The sequence below is a fragment of the Monocercomonoides exilis genome (genome assembly GCF_001643675.1).
Source record: "Monocercomonoides exilis strain PA203 chromosome Unknown scaffold32-1190040, whole genome shotgun sequence".
Classification (NCBI taxonomy): Eukaryota; Preaxostyla; order Oxymonadida; family Polymastigidae; genus Monocercomonoides; species Monocercomonoides exilis.
In genome coordinates, this window is record NW_027150577.1 from 461,275 (window position 1) to 484,709 (window position 23,435).

A 23,435-nucleotide genomic window follows, 5' to 3' on the forward strand; every position below is an offset into this window, starting at 1 on the left:
CTGTGTGTCTGAGGAGAGGGAAAGGTGGCAGTTTGCAGATGGAGCTGCCAAATGCGTGTGAGAGGCGGGGCGGGTGCTGGCAGCTGCAGACAGATGTTTGATGTGGGCTGATTCTGAAAAATGTGTTCTTTGTCTTTAGCACTTCGGTGTATTCTTCAATCACATCACATTTTTGTATTCTGAACGTTTTTGTTTTGTTTTGTTTCTTTTTCAGTTTTATGTTAATGTTATTATTGTGATTGTTGTTATTGTTTAGTTTGTTTTTTTGCTTGTATGCTCTGCCTTGTTCAATTATTATATTCTTCAGATTTTGTGTTATGTTTGCTGTTGTTTTTCACATCAACTGATTCATCTGTTTTCAACAGAACTGCTTTTTTTTCGATTTGTGTGTGTTTTCTTGACTCTTTTCTTGCGCTTGAGAGCAGCGAGCCAACTGCAAGAGGAAGCAATAGACAGTGAAATGCACATGCATTCGTATAAACTTTGAAGGTGCAATTGCGTTGAACAGTGCATCATCAAAAAATAAATTAAAAAATCATTTATTGTTTCAAATAGAAATCCTTTAGATTTTGAGATGAATCGGGAAAAAGAGAATCCTTTTGTTTCAAATTCTTATTCATCAGAGTTGTGTCTTGTTTTCACCCGACAATGTTTTCTTTCTGCAAAGTATTTCTTTTTCTTTTGACAAAAAAAGTTTATGATGATCTTGGCCATATTATTGATAACACTTTTTGTTGTTGAACGATTTTCTTGGCTCTTTTATGAATACACTTTGGTTTGCGTTCATTTGCGCCGCGGGGCTGAATGTGCTTGAAGTGCAAGCAGGAGCTGTGGAGATGACCACTCTTGGGGCTTCAGGCAGAGAAAATGGAATTGGTTGCTTGGCGAAGGCAGCGAATTCCTCAGTGAGAATTGTGCATGCCAAGCTGGTGGGCCTGCAGGAAGGCTCAATTGGCGCGTTTGTGGCAGGTTCTGAAGCGGTCCTGGAGGGATGTGTGGTTGAAGCGACAAACACCGAAAAGTCACCTTTTTTGCTTGATGGATCGTCGCTGATTGCAAATGGCATCGAGCTTGGAATGCCACGGGATCGCGCCGTTGCATGTTTTTGCGAGTGCAGAGGCATGCAGGAGACAGTGATGCTGAGGAACACGATGTTTGGAGAATTTGTGTGTGTGGGAAGTGGCTCTTTCCTTCCTGTGCAGGGGAAGAGCGTGAGTGCAGAGGGCTGTGAATTCCGGAATGTTACAAAGCAAACTGGATTTGTTGGGCTCCTGCATGCGCCCGGGTGTTTGGAGACGCATTTGAGTGGATCGAGCTTTTTAGATTGCCAGAACGTTTTTTATGGCGGAGTCATGGGAGGGATGAATGTGCACGGGTTTGCTTCGAGCAATTGCAGCTTCTGCCGGTGCGCACACAACTTGCAATTTCGGTTGGGTGCAAATGGGCTGCTTGGACAGGCAGTTGGAGTGTCACACGAGGGAAAGACATTCTCTTCCACACAGATAGTTGGTAATGGAGTTTCAACTTTTACAGATTGCACATTCTCGTCGTGCAAAGGAATAGGTGGTGGAGGACTTGTTATTGGATCAGCAACAGCGGAGGTTATTTCGTGCACTTTTGAAACTTGCTTGGCTGTGGTTGGAGGGGGTGCATTGTTATCTTCAGAACATGGTTCTGTTGTTGTTTTGAAGTCAAGCAATTTTATTGGATGCACTGCTACAGGCGGGGAATTGCTTGGGATAGGCCCTGGGATGACTCAAGGTGGAGCAATTCTCATTAGTGATGGAAAGTGCAAAATGACAGATGTAAGTGGAGAAGGGTGCATTGCTGGTGCGGGAGGGTTTATGGCAGCAGAACTGAGCTTCGAAACAATATGGGAGGGACTGACAATAAAGAAGTGCAGGACGACAACAGGGAGTGGAACAGACTGTGGTGGGGCATTCTTCTTTTCGGAGATTGAGTCATTGACAATCAAGGAGGCAGTGATTGAGAGATGCGAGGCTGGGTTCAGCGGAGGTGCAATGACATTTTTGTTTGTTGATAATGCTTCGTTGCTTCACATTCTGGACAGCAAATTTAAAGAAAACAAGGCGAAAGGAAACGGTGAAAAGTTTTTCAAAACATTGAATTATCCGTCAAAGGAAAGATTTGAGATTACAAAAGAGATGTATGCGAGCGACATATTTATTGCTACGAACAAGACAAAGGGGGAATTTACGAAAGATAATTTTGAGGGCACGACTTCGTCGAGCAGGAAGCCACGGACATACAGCCGTTCACAAGGGAATTTTGATGATATGATGAAAAGTGCGCTGTCAACTGGTGGGATTGTTGGACTTGTTATAGGCTTAGTAGCAGCTGCAATTATTATTGTGGTTGTTGTAATTGTGGTTGTGTATGTTGTGAAGAAAAGAAAGAGGATGAACGCAGATAGGAGCAATGAATTGCTTTTAATTGGAGCAACAAGATAATGAGAAACTTTATCAGAGGATCAAGCAGATTAAGAGATCAGCTGATCTTTTCTGCTTATTTTTTGTTTTTCTGTTCTTGTTTTGTTTTGAAAGAGAATCGACCTTTTTTTATTCTTTCCACTCTCTCTTTCTCTCTTTTTTTTTCAAACAAATTCCAGCGAATATGTATTTGATGGTTTCGTTATCAGCATATTTTCGTTCTCTAATAAATGAACTTTTTTTTTTTTCATTTTTAATTTATTTATTTATTTATTTATAATCTAATATGTATGTTTTTCATTCGATTTGCCTTTGTTTGAAGGCAATTTTTTTGATTGACATTTTTTTGAGACAAGCAGAGTTGATGATTCAAGTGTTTCTGCAAAATCATCAAAGAACCCTCTTATTTTTCATCAAATGAGCTTTTATATTTTGTGATTTCATTATTTTGTTTAATGTTTGATTATCCTTACAATTTTGTTTCCTGTTTTCTTTCCTGGTTGCTTTCCTTTTTGGTTGCTTGATTTTTAACCAGAGATACAACCGCATTGAGAAGTGCAGATGTTGATTTTTTTGCTGGTTTTCTATATCTTCGCTCAACAACAGCGATGACATGGTTACTTGTTATGCTTTCCATTTGTTTTTATTATCGTTTGAGATTTTTTTCTTTTTCTTTTCTGCCTTCTTCAGTCGTTGATTTGTTTGGGAAACGTAAATTATTTATTACAATGAAAGCAATCAACAACAGAGCCCAAAAAATAAATAAATCTTTATTTTTGTAAAAACTTGAAGCAATTATCTCAAAAGCGAGAGTTAGAAATTTGGGGGAAAAAAATAAACCAAAAAAAAACAGCATTCAACATTCAAACAAACGCCTAATAATGTTATTACACCTTGTTCGTATTTTCATTCCTTCAAAATAACACTTTTGTTTGTGAAAGTCTTTTTCAGTGTTTGATGTCTATTTAGTCAAATTTTTAATTTCTTTGCATCGAGAAAGAAACGACTGTCGCAAACACCTTAAAAGAGACAGAGTTGGAAGATAGAAGAACACATAATTGCACTCACTGAAGGAGAATATATGAATAAGATCGTTTCTTAACACTTTCAAAGAGTGGGCGAATGAGTAACCTCCATCACTTTACCAATTTCAGATAATGATCCATCTTCTTCATTTATCTTTTAAGATGTATTTGTTTCTTTTCTTCTTTTATTAGTGTTGAGACCAACAAAAAAAAATGAAATGAAATGCCACAATTAGATTCATTTTTGCTATAGAAAGCTTCAAAATGATCCTCTCATGCTTTTTAAAATAAAGCTGATTCTAATTCTGTTCCTTTTCCACTGTAACAAATGACTTTGTTATCTAAATTCCCTGAGAAATTGTTATTGCTCTTTCTTCTTCGATTCATTCTCTTCTTGTGTTTATCGAAGGATGTTCAACCATTGAAGAACTGGGCTCGTTGTTAAATGATAAAGATATAGGACGTATAATTGAATGAAGTGTGAATTCCATTTCAGATTTCCTTGGTTTCAAGAATCCTCAAGACAAAAGAGAAATGCGGAAGAGAAAAGTTGAAAAAAAAAAAACTGGAGGAGGCTGAAAACTGATTGAAATGGAATATCAGACAAAAAGTGTATTGTAAGAGTATTGGGCACAAAAGATTCGATGAAAACTAGTGATCGGAAAGGTAGCAAAATTTTCAACGAAATAGAAATGAAAATTCACTGATTTCATTATTTTCATATTTTTGGAATAATGATCAAAACAAAATATTGTTATATCGAATAATGGTATGATCAATTTGAAGATTATCATGGCTGCAGCCAACGTTCAAACAACTGCTCAACAATTTATTGTTCATTATTTTGATTGCTTGGATAACAAAAAGCCTCAACTTTCTTCGCTATATGTTTGCTGATCGGCATTTGTTAACATTGTCATAACAATTATATTTTTATCTAATCACTCATTTGTTTCGTTTGTTTAATTTATTCCACAAATATATACACATAGAATGATGCGTCGATCATGAATTGGGAATCAGAAGTCTTTGTTGGCAAAAATATTCTTGGAAAATTGGGAGGTTTTCCACAAACAAAGCACAGCATTCAAGCTGTGGATGTACAGCCTAGCGCACAACCAAATGCAATCCATATTGTGGTTGTTGGGCAGCTTTTTGTTTGCTCTTTCTTTAATATAAAATTTTCTCTGAATAAGTTGTGTTTTCGATAAATAAAAAAATATTTAGTCAATAGGCCAAAGTGTTGGACTTCCTTTCGTTGAAAGCTTTTTCCTTGTACCTTCCGGTACTTCATATATCATTTCTAACCAATTTTTGAGATGGATGAACGCACTTTAAGACTGCGTTAAGATATTTTATTCTTTGGATGGCATTTGCAGATTTATTCTTCATTTCAAATATTTTCGTCTTCTCTTCAAGAAAGATAAACATTACATTTAAACTTTATTACGTTGAATTTATACGAAGACGCATTATTTCTCCATTTTTAAATTTTTCAGCGATTGTCGAAAGTAGAAATAAAAAAAGTGAAATGAAAAAAGAAATGAGAATGTCAAATGATGCAAAAAATTTTTTTGCAACTAGTAAAATATGAAGAAAGATAATTACAACAGATTAGGATCATAATTTTATGTTATGCTGGCTTTTCCTGTAATTCAGTAGTCAGCCAATCTAATCCAGCTTGTATTCCATCTCCAGTAGCTGAAGAACAAGGTTGCATGTACCATTGTCTTCCTTCGCAAAGTTTGTCAATTTCCAGACTTTTGGCAATCTCTGCTGTTGAAAGACAATTCTCTTTATCTTGTTTTGTTGCATAGAATAAAATAGGAACTTGCCTAATTTTCATTTGTTTGAATTCAAAAATAATTTAATTTTTCATACCTGCTCTCTTGATTACTCACAACAAGAGACAATACTTCTTTCACGCAATCATCACATTCCATTGTCTCGCATGCAATCCGTTGTCTGTCAGTCGAATCTATAACAAAAATAATTCCATCAGCTCCAGTGTAATAATGGTGCCAAAGTCTTCGTATTGTTTTTGTTGCGCAAACATCCCACATCAGAAAAACAATATTTCCAAAACCAATCTCTTCATAATTGAAACGATCAGTTGGCATTGTTTGAACTTTTGTCCCTTCCTTATACCAATATAATATTGAAGTTTTTCCACTTCCTTTTAATGATAGTGCAATTATTGATTCAGATTATTTCAATTAAAAAAAAGGGGGTAAATAAAGTTTTAAAATAAAAAATGCTCACCATCCAATCCTAAAATAACAACTTTTCGTTCTTTTGTTTTTGAAAAGCCAACAGTGCGAGAACAGCATCCTCCCATTGGCAAAAAAAAATAATAATTAGCAAATAATTCGATCTTTTTCCATTGTTTTATTCATTATTCTTTATTCATTAAAAATGAAGTTACCAAATTTGAATAATAATTGTTAATCCGGATTTTCAAAAACTTGAAGGCAACATTTTAAATTATTTCAATTTTAAGTCCATTTAATATCATTAAGAATATAATTTCAAAGAAGTTAATAATTTTTTTTTCAAAAAAAGATTGTAGTTAAACTTAATTGTGTGCATGAAGTGCTTTCTCCATCACATATGGGTTCTCTTTCACAAGTTTAACATTGAGACCATCAGGAACAATTTTGCCTGATGCGCGCAGTTTCCTGTATTGGTCTTGTGTGTATTTTGTGAATCCCCATTTGTCAGAAACAACAACCTTTTGCCTTCCTGGGAATTTCATTGAAGCACGACGAAGACCTTCAACAAATGCAGCTTTGCACTTTTCTGGTCCACGAACAGAGATGATAACGTCTCCAATATCCACACGTGCAACAAGACCGCATGGTTTTCCCCATGCACCTCTCATTCCTGTTTGAAGTCTGAAATGAATTATAAAAATTTTTGAAATAACGAAATATGAAAACATGTTTCTAGCAAACCTATCAGCACCTGCACATGAAAGCATCTTGTTAATTCTGATAACATGGAACGGATGAGCACGAACACGAATGTGGAATGCATCTTTTCCTCCGTATTTTGTGACATATTTGTTGACAGCAACACGTGCTGCTTCGAGTGCTTCACTTGAAAGTTGTTCCTTCTCAAGAGAAACAAGATGAACACAAAGAGGGAATTCATCAACGGTCGCAGTTTTTCTGCCTAAGTCAAAGTTTCTAATCTTTGGATCTGGAACACCACGGTTAAAACGAGATTTTGGAAATGGTCTGTTTTTCTGGTAACGATAGCAACGTGCTGGTCCTAAAATACGGAATGATAAAGATATTCATTGAAAATGAGCATTGATCAAATGAACAGCAAAATATGCCAAGAAAAATATATGCATAACATGAAATAAATGAATATATTTCATTTTTCATATTTTCAACAAAAGCAAACTTCTCCCCATCAATAAAAATGTCAAATTGACTGATCTAGTCTTAATTGAGGAAATAAAATATACTCAGACATTGGGATTTGATCAACAGCTTTTTCTTTAATCATACTTTTGTGAAAAGAAGGTTGTCGCAAATTGCGTTTTTCATATTTAAAGAAATTAAAAGTCTAACCCTACAAGAACCTGGTTTAAAGGTGTAGTAATGTAATATTTAACAAAATGATGATATTTTTATTATTTATGCAAAAGAATTGTTGAGCTGTTATTTAAGTTTTGAAATAGCTTTTGACGATTCTATGAATGATAAAAGGCGAATCTGAAATTATTATAAGAAAACAAATTAAATTTTTTTCCATTTGTTTTGAAATTTTCTTGTGAAATTGTACCTTTGTTATTTTTTTTTTACCTTTTTTGTTTTACTAATAATTTATCATTGCTTCTCTTTATCATTTAGAATGAAGTGTGCATTAAAATTGTTTCCGAAAAAAATTCATCTTTTTCTTTAATTTTCTTATTTATTTTAAAAGCAACTTGAATTTATAAATGTTTTCTAATTTTTGAAATTTTGTCATTTCAAGCGTTTTGTTCTTAAAAAGTTAAAAATATTCGAATGTCTGTCTTTATGCAAAATAATTTATGATTAATATGATTGATAAGTTTATGGGGCAAAATTCTTGTATTTATGAAAAAAATTCAAATTTGTTCCAATTTTATTTCTCCATCATACCTTCATAAGTCCTACACTCCCAGGCATAATAATAAAGGGAAAAAAAATTCTTAATGAAAAATCCGTTGTATCGAATGAAAAGGAATTTTCATTTCAAAAAACAATTTTTTGTTTTAATAAATATGAATTCATATGATAGAAAAATTATGATCGACGATCACATTGATCTGAACTTTCAAATGAGAAATTTCCAAGAAATAAGAAATTATTTATATAAACAGGGAATTATTGCAAAAAAACACCTTGCAAAAGTCAGAATTTACACAGACAAAGTGCAGAATGTGTATAAAATATTGGACATCGCAATATTCCCGACAAGATCGTGTTTCTCAACAACTTCAAGACGAATAATTCTTATAAAATTTCTCGAAATATTCCTTATCTGCACTTACTCTTTTGGCAAACCAGACTTCCATTCTCTTGTTCATTGAATATTTCGAAAATAATTATTGAAATATCGGAGAAACTCAAAATCCTCTTTCTCCGATATTTCAATTATTATTTTCGAAATATTCAATGAACAAGAGAATGGAAGTCTGGTTTGCCAAAAGAGTAAGTGCAGATAAGGAATATTTCGAGAAATTTTATAAGAATTATTCGTCTTGAAGTTGTTGAGAAACACGATCTTGTCGGGAATATTGCGATGTCCAATATTTTATACACAGTCTGCAATATTTTTGGATGAAAAAAATAACAGATTGCCAGATTTTTCCAAGAATAGAACATTCACTATTATGATAACAAAAGTTATTCAAAACTTATCAATTAATTTCTATAACACAAACAACAATATTATAAATACAATATCATGTGTGCTAAACCCGCGCCTTTGTGCCAAACATGTTATTCATTCACATTTATGAGAACTTTCTGAGTCCAAAATTTTCCACATAAATATTGAAAACAACTTCAAATGAGCAAATCTTCATGTGAATTATCCAGGGACAGCTAACACTTAGTCTCCATTTGATATTGTCCTTTGAAATGAACAAATTTCTTCTTTTATCGGTGTAATAAATAAATTACGACCTACACTGAAACATATTAATAATTTCAAATAGTTTAATATTGTTATCAAAACATCTCAGACTGTGAAATTCGTTTCTGTTTTCTTTGATTCAAAATGACAACAAAATAAATTTTGATATGCTTGATCACACACAATTAAGATGACTGAAAAACCTGAATTATCATCAACTCAGTTGCACAGAGTTCTTGCAACGAAGGAATATCGCGCATTCAAATCCCCCTCGAAAAAGCTTTTCGCGATTAGACAAAATTTAAAGTGAAATATTCAAATGCCATCAAAGTAAAAATTGTGTCAAAAGATGCATGGAAAAGAGGGATAAGAGCGGAAAGAGCTGGCAGAGAGGCTGGAAGGAATGAGCACACTTAGGCAATTACGAACGACCAGTTGGAAACAATTGAAAACCAGGTGCTTGTCCTTTTATCAAATCAGACAATTGTTCGAATTCGCGATGTGCAAAACATGGTTTGAAGTACTTATTAATTTGGTTTTGTGATATTTTAATGTTGTGAAGTGTGTTGATCTAATAAAAAAAACATCAAAACAAAAGAAAGAATTCAAAACAATCAACAAAAAATATGAGTTCAAATTAATTCAACGAAGTGATTTATTGAAGGCTGCTTTCGCAAGGTTTACGCATGTTACAAAAATATCAGCGCAGTCACCAGAAAATATCAGAGGATGGTTTTCGGAATTATTGAGCACTGTAACGGAATACAATATCACATCTGCGGATATATTCAATTTCGACTTATCTTTAATCATTTGCGTGGAGTCTTCATCAAAATTAGTTATTTGCCTCAATAATATAGCACCTCCCGCTGTTCCAACAAATCCAAAAGTACCGAATGCAACGAGTTGCTTCTGTGTCTGTGCTGATGTGTCCTCATTGTCTCGATTTCTTTTTTTGGCATAAGAAAACTATCCCGTTAGAGTTTCATTCTCTTTCATCATTTGATATCCGATTCATGGGTTATTATTTTTGCAATCATAACATTTTTCAGAGTGCTGATTTAATGAAATACACCAAAAATAATTCAAATTCGAAAAAAAATATTTCAATTTCGAAAAAAAATAATTCGAATTCGGAATTAATAATTCGATTTCGTAATTTATTAATTCGATTTCGAAAAAGAATAATTCAAATTCGAAAATGATTATTTCAATTTCGAAATTCATTGAAAACTGAACTTTTTTATTTTTCTCGAGAATGGATTTCAGAAAAGTTCAAGTTATTTTTTTTAACCAATCAAATTTTATTACTCATTTAAAACTGTTTTTTTTATTGCAACAATCAATAAATCAATTTTTTAAAAAATTTATTTCGTTTTCGAAAATCATCACTCAAATAATAATAATTTAATAAAAATTCATTCTATTGAATAACCAAATAAAAATTTAAAAAATTTAATCACGATTATTGAATTATTTCTTCACAATAATGTGATTTTTTCATTGGCAAAATTTTGAATAATATCGGTTTTAAATATGAAAAAGCATTTCTTTCCTTTTCAAATTAACTCCAATCAATAAATCTTCATTCAAAATGAAAGGAAATTTTTTAATGAAAATGCATCATTTTTCAAATATTGATAAACAAAATTTGCTGATGAGATAATAATTTAAAGAATTTAAAACGCCAAACACTAGTTATTCATTCCACAAATCAAAAAAATTAACGTTTCGAAATTGAATTATTCTTTTTCGAAATCGAATTAATAAATTACGAAATCGAATTATTAATTCCGAATTCGAATTATTAATTTTCGAAATTGAAATATTAATTACGAAATTGAATTATTCTTTTTCGAATTTGAATTATTATTGGTGTATTTGATGTAAATGTCACAAAAAAAAAGATTTTATCATTCAAATGAAAAATGAATGATAGTTGTCAAAAAAACCAATGTTTCACAACATGTTCATGAAAAAATTATCTCTGAATGGAGTTGTGACTTTTCAGTGGTCATTTTTCAATACTCATTACAAATTCACAAAACTAAATTTTTTACCCGAAAAATATGGATTCAAAAAAAATCACCCAAATCAAAACCTCTTCTATGTTGATTACGAAGGAAATACTTAAAAACATCAAGATCAATTGTTTGATTCCATTAATCGCAGAGAAAGTCAAACTAACCAGCTCTCATCGCTCCATTTTGTTGATGGATAATCATTCGACTCATAATGACGAAACTACACCTTTGTGACCTGAAAAATAACTTGGAGCCTCGTTCGTCACCAAAAAAAAAAAAAAAAAATATTAATTAATATTAAACATAATAAACGATAGCTATTACTTCAAATGACTATTCAAAACGCACTGGAAAAGATTTATTGATAGCATCTGTAATATTTAATTGTTTTTTCTCTTTTGTCAGTGACGGTCAATGACAAATTGCGACAAAAATATTCCTCAACTAACATTTCCTGTCAAAAAATACATATGGGTTGTTATTTTTGAAATCATATTTTTTCTGTCAAAAATTTCGGCTGAAAAATATCTCTTGAATATCAACAAAAGAATACTGAAAAGTGAAAAGGCTTTAAAAAAACAATGACATCTTTATTTGAACTCAAACATTTGTATATTAAACAGTTGTGACAAATACACAAATTGAAGACATTATCTTTTCCAAAAGACAAACAACGTTTGAAAAATCGACACCCCGAAAAAAGTTATGATTTCGAAAATAATCTCCCATATTGGGAACTTGATCATCTTTATTTAAAATTTGATTTTTTCAAAATAATGAGAATTGTTGTATTTCGATTTTCGGTGAATGGGAACAAAACGTCCTGTAAATGCACTCTTTCAAATTTATTTTTCTATAATTAACAGGCTATAACAAGTGGCACAATCTTTTTGGAAAGTTGGAAAACTTTAATTTCGATCCCACTAAAGATCACAAATTCGAAAACTCAATTTTTTGGCAATTTTTGTGTCTTATCATACACAACATTTTCATCACATTATTCTCAAATGATTTATTGCATTAGAACAAATCACAAACATTTTCCATATTTAAATTTTATTATGTTTCAGTGATCAATATGAACAATAATCTTAAAAAGATTGATTATAGAACATAAACACTTCATAAATATTGAGAACGTTTATAGAAATTAATTTATCTTAAAGTAGAATGGATTAATATCTCGTTAAAATTCTTTGCAATCAGCCAAATTTTAAAGTTTGACAAAGCGATGAATGTTGTTTATTTAACAAACCAATCACGAAAATTTTTTATTGAATAATGTTACATTCCTTTTCTTGTTGTTTTCAATTCATTTTTGGCTTTATTTGTTATGAAATCAATACGCATTGTTATTATTAAGCGAAAACTGTGATTTGATGAATTTAATATGAAATAACGAAATAAAAAAGGAAAGAAAAATAAGAATCACAAATTTGGAAATACCTGTGGAATATTTCTACACTCAAATAATTGTGCCAATCATGGAAATTGCTTTTCTGATTGTGTGTGATTTGTGTTCATTGTTTTATTGTAACCTCCAATCCTCATAAATTTTTTTATTAACAAATTATCGAAAAGCCTTCATTTTCATCTTCTTCTTCCTATTCCACTTTCTTTTCCTCTCCTCTACCTATACACTTTCTGCAGACGAACCCATTGATGATACCAAACCAGTGAACGAAAGTGTTACTGAAATATTCCTTAATAAACACGATCTTGATGACGATGATCCTGCAAAAAATGAAGATGGGGAAGTGCTGGTGAGGGAAAGCCTCAAATACTCACTCAATTTGCTGTACAAATTGTTCTTTTCCTCTCTTTTTCTTTTTCTTTCTCTTTTTCTTTCTTTCACTGCACCTTCGCTGCACTCTACTTCACCACCGATGGTTGCCTCAATTTCTCCACCTTGCCACTCTCATCTTTCAATCCTCAAACTTCAACCTCTCTTCTTCTTTTGCTTCGCCTTCGCCTTCGCCTTCGCCTTCTCTTTTTCATTCATCATCATCTTCTTCCTCTTCTTCATCGTCAGCTTCTTCTGATAATTCATCTATCTTGTCTGTATGCATTTGCTACAAATCACATTCACACAAGGGACTTTCCACATTCAAAACGGGAGAATACTTTTTTCTTCTTTTGCAGTGAAAAAATGGAATCTTCATCCATTAGGTTTCTTATATGCGATAAATCATCACATATCCACAATCGTCGGTATCATCTTCAGCACAAAGCAGCAATCCAGCGGTTCAGATAGCCAACATTGACAGCCGCTCAGGTTCTCAAGGTCTTACACTGAGAACTGTTGCATATGACTCCGCAGGCCATATACATATTGACTCTTCCACTTCCAGCAACTGGGAAGAGCAACAGCATCCACAGTCGCTCCAAACTGTACAAGACAACGGTGTGTCTTTTGCGATACAGGAGCAGAGTGAAACATTTCATTCTGAACTTTCTTTCCAAAATCAGATGGAGTGTGTACAGCAGTCAACTTTTCCTCTGCTATCATCTCCACTGTAAAACGAGTTGTGAAATGAATTGGGGAAAGAATACTTTTGTGGAAGAGGAAGCGTATGTGGCGTTGGTGGCGACGAAGATCAAAGAGATGAAGCAGGCATTGTGGGCTTTGAGAACACAGACTCTTTTTCATTTGTCTCCACTGTATCGCAGAATTAGCAGGCACAGCCAGAACAGGGAGAGTGCTTGTGGAGGAAGTGAAAGCAGCAGCTGGAAGATAAGGAGAAGTGAAACAAAAGAGACTTCAGTGAGGCAGAGAGAAGTGATTGAATGGCTGGTTGAGATGCTGGTTTGTGATAATTTGGACTGGGAAAGAGTCAGATGATTTTGGAAGTTTTGAAGAAGAAGAAGAAGAAGAAGAAGAAGAAGAAGAAGAAGAAGAAGAAGAAGAAGAAGAAGAAGAAGAAGAAGAAGAAGAAGAAGAAGAAGAAGAAGAATAAGAATAAGAATAAGAAGAAGAAGAAGCAGAAAAGGCAGACAATGCAAACGGTTGTTCAGAAGTCGAATGACTCAAGCGAATCGAATCTGAGCCAGGCACTTTCGAGCCACTCTACTGATGCTGCAGTGCAAAATGCTCGTTTTCTTCGTAGTTCACTCTCTGTCTCCTGTGCTTCTTTGGCGTTCTCTGCCTTCTTGGCAAACTTTGCTTTTCTTCTTCTGCCTCTTATCCAGCTTCATTGTCCAAGTTAAGGATTATCTTGCTATCATACAGAATTCCTATCTCACTAATTTCTCTCCCTTCAAACACCAGCCCCGCTTTCTTCAACAGTCTCATTTGCTCATACTGCAGTTCCTCCTTCTCTCTTTCTTCTCTCCCTTCGCTCCTCTCTCTTACCACTGTTCCTCCTCTTCCTCCTCCTCCGCTTCCATCTCTTCCTCCTTTGCTGATTCCTCTATCACTCCCTCCTTCCCTTCCTCTGCTTCTTCTTCCCTCTCTTCCTCCTCCTCCTCCGTTTCCCAATTCGCACCATGGCGACAACCACTCGCTTTCAAGAAACACTTCATCATCCTTCTTCATCTGCTGTATTATTATCTTCCTCCTTATCTATCTCTTCTCCTTCTCCCTCTGGTTTTGCATCAGGTTTCTCTCGCTCATCATCGTCGTGAACCCGCCGTCCGCACAAACCGCCAGAATGACCTCTTCTTTCCTCCTATCCTTCTTCCTATCCTTCTATTACGCTTCTGCTTCTGCGTTTGTCTCTGCATCGTCTGTCTTGTCGCTCCAGTTATCATCATCATGCAAACTGAACCCTCCTCTCTCGTTGTCTGTCAGCCCATCGTCCTTTTCTTCTTCTTCCTCATCTTCCTCGTCTTCCTCGTAGTATCTATCACAGGAGCCGGTCTCTTCCTCGGCTCTCACATCATCAGCCCGAGGATATTAATGCTTCCACTCAACGAACATTTTTCTTGCTTCTGAAGCTTCGTTCGCTCTTGAAGGCGCTGCGACCTTTGTCTTTCGGATTCTTTTGCTCTGGACAAGCAAGAGGAGACAGTGAGTGGAGGAGACATCGGAATGGAAAAAGCGGTTGGCGTGGGAATCAGGATATGGGCCGAAGCGCGTGGAGGAGTGGGGAGAGGAGAAGCTATAGGAGCAAGATGATGTGAAAACTTTTTGTGGAAGCCGGCGTTTGTATGTTTTGGAGACAGAATCTGGAAGGGTGAGTTAGAAGGGGTTGCATTTGGAGATTGTGAGTGAAATGGATAGGATGATGGTGATGGTGGTGGTGGTGATGATGATGAGGTGGAAAAGAAGACGAAGAAGTAGAAGAAGAAGAAGAGGAAGAGGAAGAGGAAGAAGAAAAAGAAGATATCATAGATAAGAATGAAGCAGTAGGAGAAGAAATATGACTGGAGAAGGAAGAAGAAAAAGAAAAAGAGGAGGAAGAGGAGGAAGAAGAAAGCAAATGAAACTACCTCGTCACCTTTTTTGACATTCTGCATTGTTTCCATAGACACTGCAATGATATATTCATCCAAATGCCAGACACAACTTGTTATTAGCCAGTAATCTCCAATATTCCACTCACGCAATTTAAAACATTTCATTACTCATTCCACTTCCTTCAGAGCGATAGCAGCGCCTTCTTCAAAGCAAAGCCTGGGTAAACCTGTAGAATATCCAACGGAGTATTTTTTTCTCCTCCGAATGATGGCGGAGAAAAGCTGTTTGAGCTTTTCGCATTTGAAAATGATGAGAATGTGCAGTGTTGCTTGAAATTCAACGAAGGAGCGAAAGATTGCTGTAGGAAAAGAATTCCAAGGAATTCTAGCTGATCACGGCGAGCGATTAGCATACCAAAGCCGGGCTGAAAAAAAGACGCAACCGAACAATCTGTTGCCAATGTGGAGATCACGCAAAACTTCATCAGATCGACAATATTTTATACACAGTTGCGGGTAAACTTCTTCATTTTCCTGTTTCTCGGGACATTCCACTTTTCCATATTCAAATAGATTGCCATCTTCTATTTATAATGTGTTTCAAAAAGAAACATTTTCAACGAGTTTCTCAGTTCAGAATTAGACCTTATTTTATGCATCCAATCTTTAAAACTGTTTTTTTGTCAATCGAGTTGAAACAAATGTCTACGAATATGTAATGACCATAAAAGATAAAATGCTGCTTTTTGAAAAAAAAACTGCAAAATAAAAATGCAACGAACATATCAAAACTTGAATCAAATGACTGTTTTTGGCAAATATGAAAAATGTTTGTTGGTTACATTTTTGCAACAAATATTATTAAATAAGTGTTCACTGCGACAGAAAACATTCAAACAGGAACATAATGCATTTTTCAATATATGTAATTTGAATATCTATAAGAAAATAACAAAATAAACCATTGTTTCCTTGTAGATTGATGAAAGCAGTAAAAATTAAAAATACCTCCTTTTGGTGTTTATTTTCATTAATGCAATTGTGGTTCTTCGAAAACTTTTGAAAAGTGAGAATAATGTTGATATTGTAATTTGCACTTCAATGGAACATGGTTGAATAATGTTATATTATTTATTATTTGAAAAAAAGCAAATGTCAGACGATCTCTGATTTTTCAAAAAGAATTTCTGACCCGTTTCTTTTATTCTTCACACATGATGTCCATCTTGAGAATCATTCTTCCACATGGTTTGCTTTTGGAATTATGACAATTCTGAAAAAAAGCTTTCAAAAGTATTGTTATTTATCCAAGATCAATAGAAATTTATTTCTGTAAGGTCTGTTCGAAGAAGAATTTACACAATTATCCAATATAACGCAGTATTCATATTAAAATAAGATCAGCAACGAACGAAATACAAAAAAGAAAAGTTTTGATAAACTTTTTCTTATTCGAAGAGAAATTGATAGTTTTTAGGAAATAATTACATATATTTCAGTTCATTTTCTATTTATCTGAATGAAATGCTTTGACATATCTTGGTTTGTTGCTGCAACTACGTATTTCACTGTTATAATTCTTTATTTGAATTTTTTGTCTTCTTTTTGTGAAAATTGTCGAATTTTTTCTGAATGAAACTTCTGAAGAAATCAAATTGGAAAAAAAACCGTGGAGTATCTCATCATGCTTAAACTTGCCGAAGAATTTATCTTTCAAATTGAATCCAAACCTAAATTTTTTTAATAATGTTTGTGATTTCAACGTGTTCTTTAATTGCACCCCAGCAAATAATTATGGATCCATTATTTTCATCTTCCTTCCTTTCTTCTTCTCAGGGAAAGCTGAGATTTCAAAGGAAGAGCAATTAAACGCTGTGTCTTCTGATCGTTTTCTTTCATAAAAGCGTCTGAGAAACCCTAAACAGGCTGCAAAATCGGTGGTGAAGATAAGTGGAGAAACGTCAATTATGGAGCAGTGGAGATTGAAATCAAACGTAGTAGAAGTTGTTGTTGCGAAAGAAACAATTCTCCCGTGTGTAGAGAAAGAGGCAGAAAAGAAGAAGGAATTGAAAGGAGCAAAGGAAGATGAGGTGGCTGAAGAGGGGGATTAAAGAAGTTGAAGTGAAATTTGAAGAAATAAAAGAGGTGAAGGAGAAGGAAGAAGATTTGGTTTTGGAAACGGGTGCAGAGGATGCAAATCAAGAAGAGGATATAGCAGAAAAAGTGGGAAGGAAAAAATGCAGATTGGGATGGAGGAAAATGAAATAAGACATAAATCACCTGTTGGAAAATGATACTTTTTCTTATTGATTCAACTCGAAATCAACTTTATCATTCATGTCTTGTGTTAATTATTTTTTTCCACAAACAAAATTTAAACACTTCTTTAAAAAATTAGCGAAAATAATAATAGCTTGCTTATTAAAAACACTGAGACCAAGTGAATTTGAAATTTGAATTTTCAAATATTAAAGTGCCATTCAAAAAATTAGTACATTCTTTATTGATTAAAAGAATGAGCAAAGAGATGCACAACATACAAAAACCAAAAAATCGATGTCTGACACAAGAAGAAATGTGATGACGTTCAAAACAAAACTTTGTCAAGAGAAATTCACTCAAAATAATAAATGAAAAGATTGAGGTTGATTTAAACAAAAATGCTTTTTCAGCAGAAAAAATTATCATCTTCATTTTATTCACTCTTCAATCTCTGAACTTCCCAACGAGTTCCGTAGCTTTCGCAATTGTGCTTTGCTTGTCATCCAATGCGGTGTCCTTCAGGTTAATTGCATTAGTTATCTTCACCAACGCTTCCCTTCCCCCAAAGCACTTATCAAACTCTCGCCGCAGCTTTCTCAACGTCGGCCACTCTCCTGCATCTCCCGATAGGCTTGCCCGAACACCATTCTCGTACGAGTTCCCCCTCAACCTTCTCAGGTCAGGTCTTTCTCCATTCACAATCTTCTGCCCTGCCACCTCAGCCTCGTATTCCCCAAATGGCATCTGCAGCGTCAGGCACTCTCACGCCATCATCCCGATAGAAAACTCCACCGTCTTCTTTGTCGCGTGCCCCTTTGCACCATTCAGCAGCTCTGACGCCTTCTACCGTATGCACTTCTTCCAGAGATCATCTTCGTGCTCGGACGTTGTGAAGAAGGAGGTAATTTTGTGAATATTAATTCTTCACAGAAACATCAGAGGAAGATGTGGCCATGGTGGAGGCTGAAAAGATGGAGGAAGTGTCAGAGTCTGACGAACAGTCTAAGTAGAGCGCAATTCAGATTACCATTTACTCAGAGAATAGCGCAATCAGCGGATAGAGAGAGGTTTGATTGGAGTTTGCCTTTCATTTCGCAAAAGCAGTGAAGCGCGTGATTATCCAAGAAGAACAAGACCTGTACAGCTGTTTGTTCTATTTTCTGTAAAGTGCAAATTTCCATTTCTTTCTTCTGGTTCTTTCCATATAGCAGTTTTAACAGCTTAAATATTTGATCCAAAAAAATTGTCATAAGCTAATAATTTAATTTATCGCAACAAATGTAAATTCAAAAAATACGAAAGAAATATTAATTTGTTTTTTTTTTTTTTTGTCAAAAAACGATTGTTAAAAATGAAACAACATAAAAGAATAATGACATATAATAGAACATACATGATAAATACAATTTCAACGCAAGCAATTTCCACATTTCTGATTCACACTCTATTTTCAATCAAGAAAATGATTTTATTAGTAGTTGTTCATTACTAACGCATAATGAATAATCATTATCACCAAAAATCGTGTTGTGAAAAGATGTTCGAAAAACATACTATGTTAGCAATGACTTCTTCACATATCAATGAAAATATGAATTGTTAATGAATTAACCATTTCCCTTAAAAATTTATCATTATGAAAGCTATTTTGGTTTGTGGAAAATAACAAAAATTGAGAAATGTATTTTTCTTGTAATAAATATCAAAATGGTGCACAATCGTTTTTGGACATATTATTCGTTTTTCGATAAAAAACAATAGCGGGAAGATCTCTGATTTTTCAAAAAGATTATGCCAAGTATTATAAAATGCATATTTGTGGAGAATAACAACATTTGAAAATACCGAATTTTTAATTAAAATTGATCACATACATAATTTAAATAAATTTTTTGTGAACAAAAAAAATTTTTTTGATGTATTTAACATTTATATCAATCATGAATTTATTTAATTTTTAGAATATTTCCATCCTTATGACATCCTGTTTGAATGATTCAAACATAGAAAAACCAAAATGAATGAAACTTTCTCTTGTCTTTCTTGTTCTTTCGATTGGCTTATTGGGAACATTTTTCAAAATGAGGATAAACGATATTTTTAATGTAAGAATAAAATGCATATATATTTTCCAGATCGGAGACAATGAGGCAACATAGATGTTCTAAATGTGGAAAGGGAATAAGCATTTTTGAAGGAACTTCGTTCCGATAATTAAAAATTCCAGTTTACAAACTTCTTCATATTTTTCTGTATTTTTTTCTTAAATCGAGCATTACTCAATCAAACATTTTTCTTTTTGTTAACAGAAAAACAGTTGGATTCTGGTATTCCCATTGCAGATCTATTTCTTCAAAAATTATAATGGAAATATTCGAACCTATTGGGGGAGAGGGTCATATAGTGGAAGTCGACGAAGCTATATAGAGAAAAAGAAAACTTCAAAAATGAAGGAAAAAGGCACAAGTCTGGCTTTTTGGAGGAAGAGAAAGAAAGTGTGAAGATGGTGGAGGAAGATTTTTTTATTATTCGCGTGAAGAACAGAAGCAGAAAAACCTTATTGCCTGCCATTTTAGCTAACATCAAACTAAAGACAACAATTAACAGCGATGAATGTCGCGCATACAACTGCCTAAAAGACAACAACTACACTCACATGATTGTGTGTTACAAATATCATTTTGTGAATTTAATTACAACTGTTTGGACAAATGGAATAGAGGGTTTATAGTCGAGGTTTCGTGCGTTTTTGCGTTGAACTGTAGCAAAAGACAAATTCATTGATGATTTCATAACTAATTTCATGTTTATTCATCAAAGAATTACACTTTCAAAAAATTAGTTAAAGAAATAATGAACTCTCTTCCAACTGGTGATATAGGAGACGATGATGAATTAAGTGAAGCTGATGAAGACGATGATTCAATGATCCCACTTGTGGATGATACTGATTCTCGCAGCAGCAACAGTTTTGGAGCAGGAGATTGCTTGTCTTCATTTGAGTTTGAGGATTCATAGAAAATATTGTTCCACAATTGTCTTTTTTAATAAATTTTTAAGAATTATTATTTTCTCAAACACTTTTAAATCTCTTCATTCACCACATAAATAGTTTCATAATAACGCATTATTGATATTTCTTTTCGAAGATTTCAAAATGAATGCCTTTTTAAACAGAACGTTTTGTTCCCACTTACCTTTCCTTTGAGTTCCATTAAACCCTTAAACAAAGGTAAGTCCATAGAAAAAGAAATGCAAAATATTTTGATTTTCCAAAAGATTTAATGAAACATGCACTTTCATTTTTTATTAAAAAACAAGTATTCATAAATGCAAAAAACTACCCAACCGTTTGCTTGCCTTTGCTATTTTGATAATAATCCAATTTATTTTTTGGGAAAAAAATGATTAGCATTATGAGGAGAGGCAATGGTTTATTTGCAGCCAAAACAGCAAAAGAGCCAATTATTTCAAGCAACAGCCCAAACAGTCCACTCAAAAACTCTCACTCCCACCCAGCAGAGCGGAAACAACACAAATGGAATCACGAAAAAACAAAGGGAAAACAACACACACACATATCAACAACACAAAACAAAACGAAAGTTTTTTTGAAAAAAAAAGAGGCAATTTTGCGTTTTTTGTCAGTGCACCTTTCCATACATGAGCACAGCAGACCTGTTGGCGATGTTGTAGTCTGCAAGGCTGAACTCGTCCTCCAGACGGATCCCGCCCGACTCCAGCTGCTGGCCCTCCACGCATATCCCCTTTTGCGCGGCTATCTGCTCCTTCACAGCTCGAATCGATGTGGACGGTGTTGCTGCAATCTGCAGCATCTCCCCACTCCGGCACCGCACACGCAGTTCGAACGTATCTGACGTGAATGATATGCTGTCCAAGCCAAGCAAGAGCCTTTCTTTCTTATGGGAACACAATAAGACAAAAAAATAGTGGTCCAGCCAGGCTTTGCCCGCCTCCCCAAGCACAATTGTTGACAAAACTTTGCGTTAGAAAAAGATTTATTCTTCTTTAAACGTTCAATGCTTTCTCGGTATTGGCAAAAACAAGCTCGCTTTCTTCCTTTTTTGTAATTTGTTTTGGAGAGCAAAAAGTGAAGGGCCAGATCGCTCACAGCAAAAATTTTTATTGATTGTTTGTGAATACACCAGATGTTGTGGGCAGTAGTTGCTTTGACATGGATGCAGATTGAGGGGAAAAGCAGCGTGGTGAAGCTGACAGACGAGACGTTTCCGGATGCAGCGGAAAAAGGCCATATATTTGTGAAATTGTATTTTGCAGTTTTTTGATTTTGTATTTTGTGATGAGGGGCAGGGTGGGAGCTGCTTTCATGTTTTCATTTTTTCTTTGCGTGCTGAGAGAGCGTGACTGGTTGCATTTTTGATATTTTTTTTCTCGTTTGTGTTTCATTCATTCATTCTGGTTTTCTTTTTCTCTGTGCCATTTGCCTGTTCTTGCACGTTTTAATGTTCGCATCCGTGGATACTGTGGGTTTTTTAGCTTCTCGCCGAGCTGCCACCACTGCGTGAAGCTGGCGCCGGTGTACGAGGAGCTGGGGGTGTTTTTTGAGAAGTACAAGGACAACATGACGATTGCGGAGGTGGACTGCTCGCGGCAGGGGAAGACGTGCGACTTCCAGTCGATTGAGGGGTACCCGACGCTGAGGTACTACCCGGGGGGCGGGGCTGAGTGGGAGGAGTTCCAGGGAGAACGGTCGGTGGAAGGGCTGAAGGACTTTCTGCTGCCGAAGATAGGGATTGTGCGCCGGCCGAAGTTCTCGTTTGTGAAGACGCTGACGCCGGGGAACTTCGAGGCGGTGGTGATGAACCGGACGGAGAATGTGCTTGTGGCGTTCACGGCGCCTTGGTGCGCACACTGCAAGAAGCTGAAGCCGCAGCTGGAGATTGTGGGGCTTTCGTTCAAGCCGGGCGACAACGTGACGATAGCGTCGATCGACGCGAGCGCATACCGCGATTTTGTGGAGCCGTACGGCATTCCTGGATTCCCCACGATCAAGTTCTTCCCGGCTGTGCGGGAGCATGCAGTCGGCACACCCACAGCTGAGAAGGCAAAGAAGGAGGCAGATGCAAGCGCATCCACAACCACAACCACAAACACAAGCGAGGGAGAGAAGAAGGAGAAAGAAGAGAAACAAGAAGAAGAAGAAGAGGAGGAGGATGATGATGACTATTACACAGCAATCACAAAGGAGGGGATGAGAATCATCACGTACAGAGGAGAGAAGGAGGCGGTGCCGCTGCTGCAGTTTGTGAACGAGCAGAGCGGGACATGGAGGGCTGTTGGAGGAGGGGTGGGGAGCAGCGCTGGGGTTGTGAGTGAGATGGCAGAGCCGCTGGTGGTGCTGTCGCATGCACTGACAAAAACGCCGCTGCCGATGACAGAAGAGGAGATTGAGAAGATGGAGGAGGAAGAGGAGGAGAAGGAAAAGGAGCTGGAAAGAGAAAAAGAAAGAGAAAAAGAAAGAGAAAGAGAAATGGAAAAAGAGAAAGAGGAGATGGAAGAGGCGAGCAAAGGAGAGGAGAAGAAAGACCCGATTGTGCCGCGAAAGAAGAATCTGAAGAAGAAGTATGGGGAAGAAGAAAGAGAAGAGAAAGGGGGAAAGAGGAAGGGGAAGAAGCTGGGGATGAAGAAGGCGCCGCCGAGTGTGGGTGAGGCGGTGCGGCAGGCAGAGGCAGCGGTGGATGCGCATGTGAAGTCGCGGTATGTGGCAGGGCAGTACAAGCGGTACATTGAGCGTGCAGCGAAGGAAGGGCTGGGGTATGTGGAGGCGGAGAAGGCGCGGCTGGAGACGATGCTCACGTCGGGGTCGTTCTCCGACAGGCAGAAGGGCGAGCTTGTTGTGAGGCGCAACATCCTTGCGCTGTTTCTTGTGATGCCTCTTTCGAGCGACTCGTAGAGACAGCCAATCTCGCTGTGCTGCGGTCTGCCTGGAGACTGTTGCACTCGGGCCTTTCTTTCTTGTGGCTGCTGTGATTGAGCTTGCTGCGGCTTGGCTGTCACATCCGTCTCTCTCTCTTTCTCTTTCTCTCTCTTTCTCTTTCCCTTCCTTCCACTTCATTTTTTTAAAGGATTTTTCTTGCTTTTGTGTTTTTGCGTTAACATATTATAAAACTAGAGTTTGA

The 23,435-nt window shown here is 35.8% G+C and overlaps 7 protein-coding genes across 7 annotated transcripts; 3 read left to right on the plus strand and 4 right to left on the minus strand.

Annotated features, from left to right (window-relative positions):
• The first annotated feature begins 383 nt into the window (after positions 1-383).
• On the plus strand, positions 384-3,217 carry MONOS_7648 (uncharacterized protein). The gene has a single exon (XM_067877991.1). It carries the CDS (start codon positions 762-764, stop codon positions 2,469-2,471), a length of 1,710 nt encoding a protein of 569 aa, XP_067724629.1. The 5' UTR covers positions 384-761; the 3' UTR covers positions 2,472-3,217.
• Positions 3,218-4,241: 1,024 nt separating this feature from the next.
• MONOS_17805 (putative Nuclear transport factor 2 (NTF2) domain) lies at positions 4,242-4,961 on the plus strand. The gene is made up of 3 exons (XM_067870761.1): positions 4,242-4,363; positions 4,468-4,632; positions 4,703-4,961. The coding sequence occupies exons 1-3, from the start codon at positions 4,247-4,249 to the stop codon at positions 4,811-4,813; spliced, it is 393 nt and encodes a 130-aa protein (XP_067724630.1). The 5' UTR covers positions 4,242-4,246; the 3' UTR covers positions 4,814-4,961.
• A 147-nt stretch (positions 4,962-5,108) lies between these two features.
• On the minus strand, positions 5,109-5,813 carry MONOS_7649 (Arf1d; the record flags this gene model as incomplete). The annotated part of the gene is made up of 3 exons (XM_067877992.1): positions 5,109-5,310; positions 5,357-5,651; positions 5,738-5,813. The coding sequence occupies 3 exons, from the start codon at positions 5,811-5,813 to the stop codon at positions 5,109-5,111; spliced, it is 573 nt and encodes a 190-aa protein (XP_067724631.1).
• Positions 5,814-5,832: 19 nt separating this feature from the next.
• Positions 5,833-6,924, minus strand: MONOS_7650 (putative 60S ribosomal protein L10-2). The gene is made up of 3 exons (XM_067877994.1): positions 6,887-6,924; positions 6,430-6,748; positions 5,833-6,369 (listed from the first exon to the last, which is right to left on the minus strand). Exons 1-3 carry the CDS (start codon positions 6,894-6,896, stop codon positions 6,051-6,053), a joined length of 648 nt encoding a protein of 215 aa, XP_067724632.1. The 5' UTR covers positions 6,897-6,924; the 3' UTR covers positions 5,833-6,050.
• Positions 6,925-13,398: 6,474 nt separating this feature from the next.
• MONOS_7651 (uncharacterized protein) lies at positions 13,399-14,149 on the minus strand (the record flags this gene model as incomplete). The annotated part of the gene is made up of 1 exon (XM_067877995.1): positions 13,399-14,149. The coding sequence occupies one exon, from the start codon at positions 14,147-14,149 to the stop codon at positions 13,796-13,798; it is 354 nt and encodes a 117-aa protein (XP_067724633.1). The 3' UTR covers positions 13,399-13,795.
• A 3,280-nt stretch (positions 14,150-17,429) lies between these two features.
• On the minus strand, positions 17,430-18,018 carry MONOS_7652 (uncharacterized protein; the record flags this gene model as incomplete). Its single annotated transcript, XM_067877996.1, has 1 exon — positions 17,430-18,018. One exon carries the CDS (start codon positions 18,016-18,018, stop codon positions 17,719-17,721), a length of 300 nt encoding a protein of 99 aa, XP_067724634.1. The 3' UTR covers positions 17,430-17,718.
• A 3,397-nt stretch (positions 18,019-21,415) lies between these two features.
• Positions 21,416-23,433, plus strand: MONOS_7654fu7655 (putative protein disulfide-isomerase A6). Its single transcript, XM_067877997.1, has 2 exons — positions 21,416-21,562; positions 21,793-23,433. The coding sequence occupies exons 1-2, from the start codon at positions 21,444-21,446 to the stop codon at positions 23,207-23,209; spliced, it is 1,536 nt and encodes a 511-aa protein (XP_067724635.1). The 5' UTR covers positions 21,416-21,443; the 3' UTR covers positions 23,210-23,433.
• The last annotated feature ends 2 nt before the right edge of the window (positions 23,434-23,435 follow it).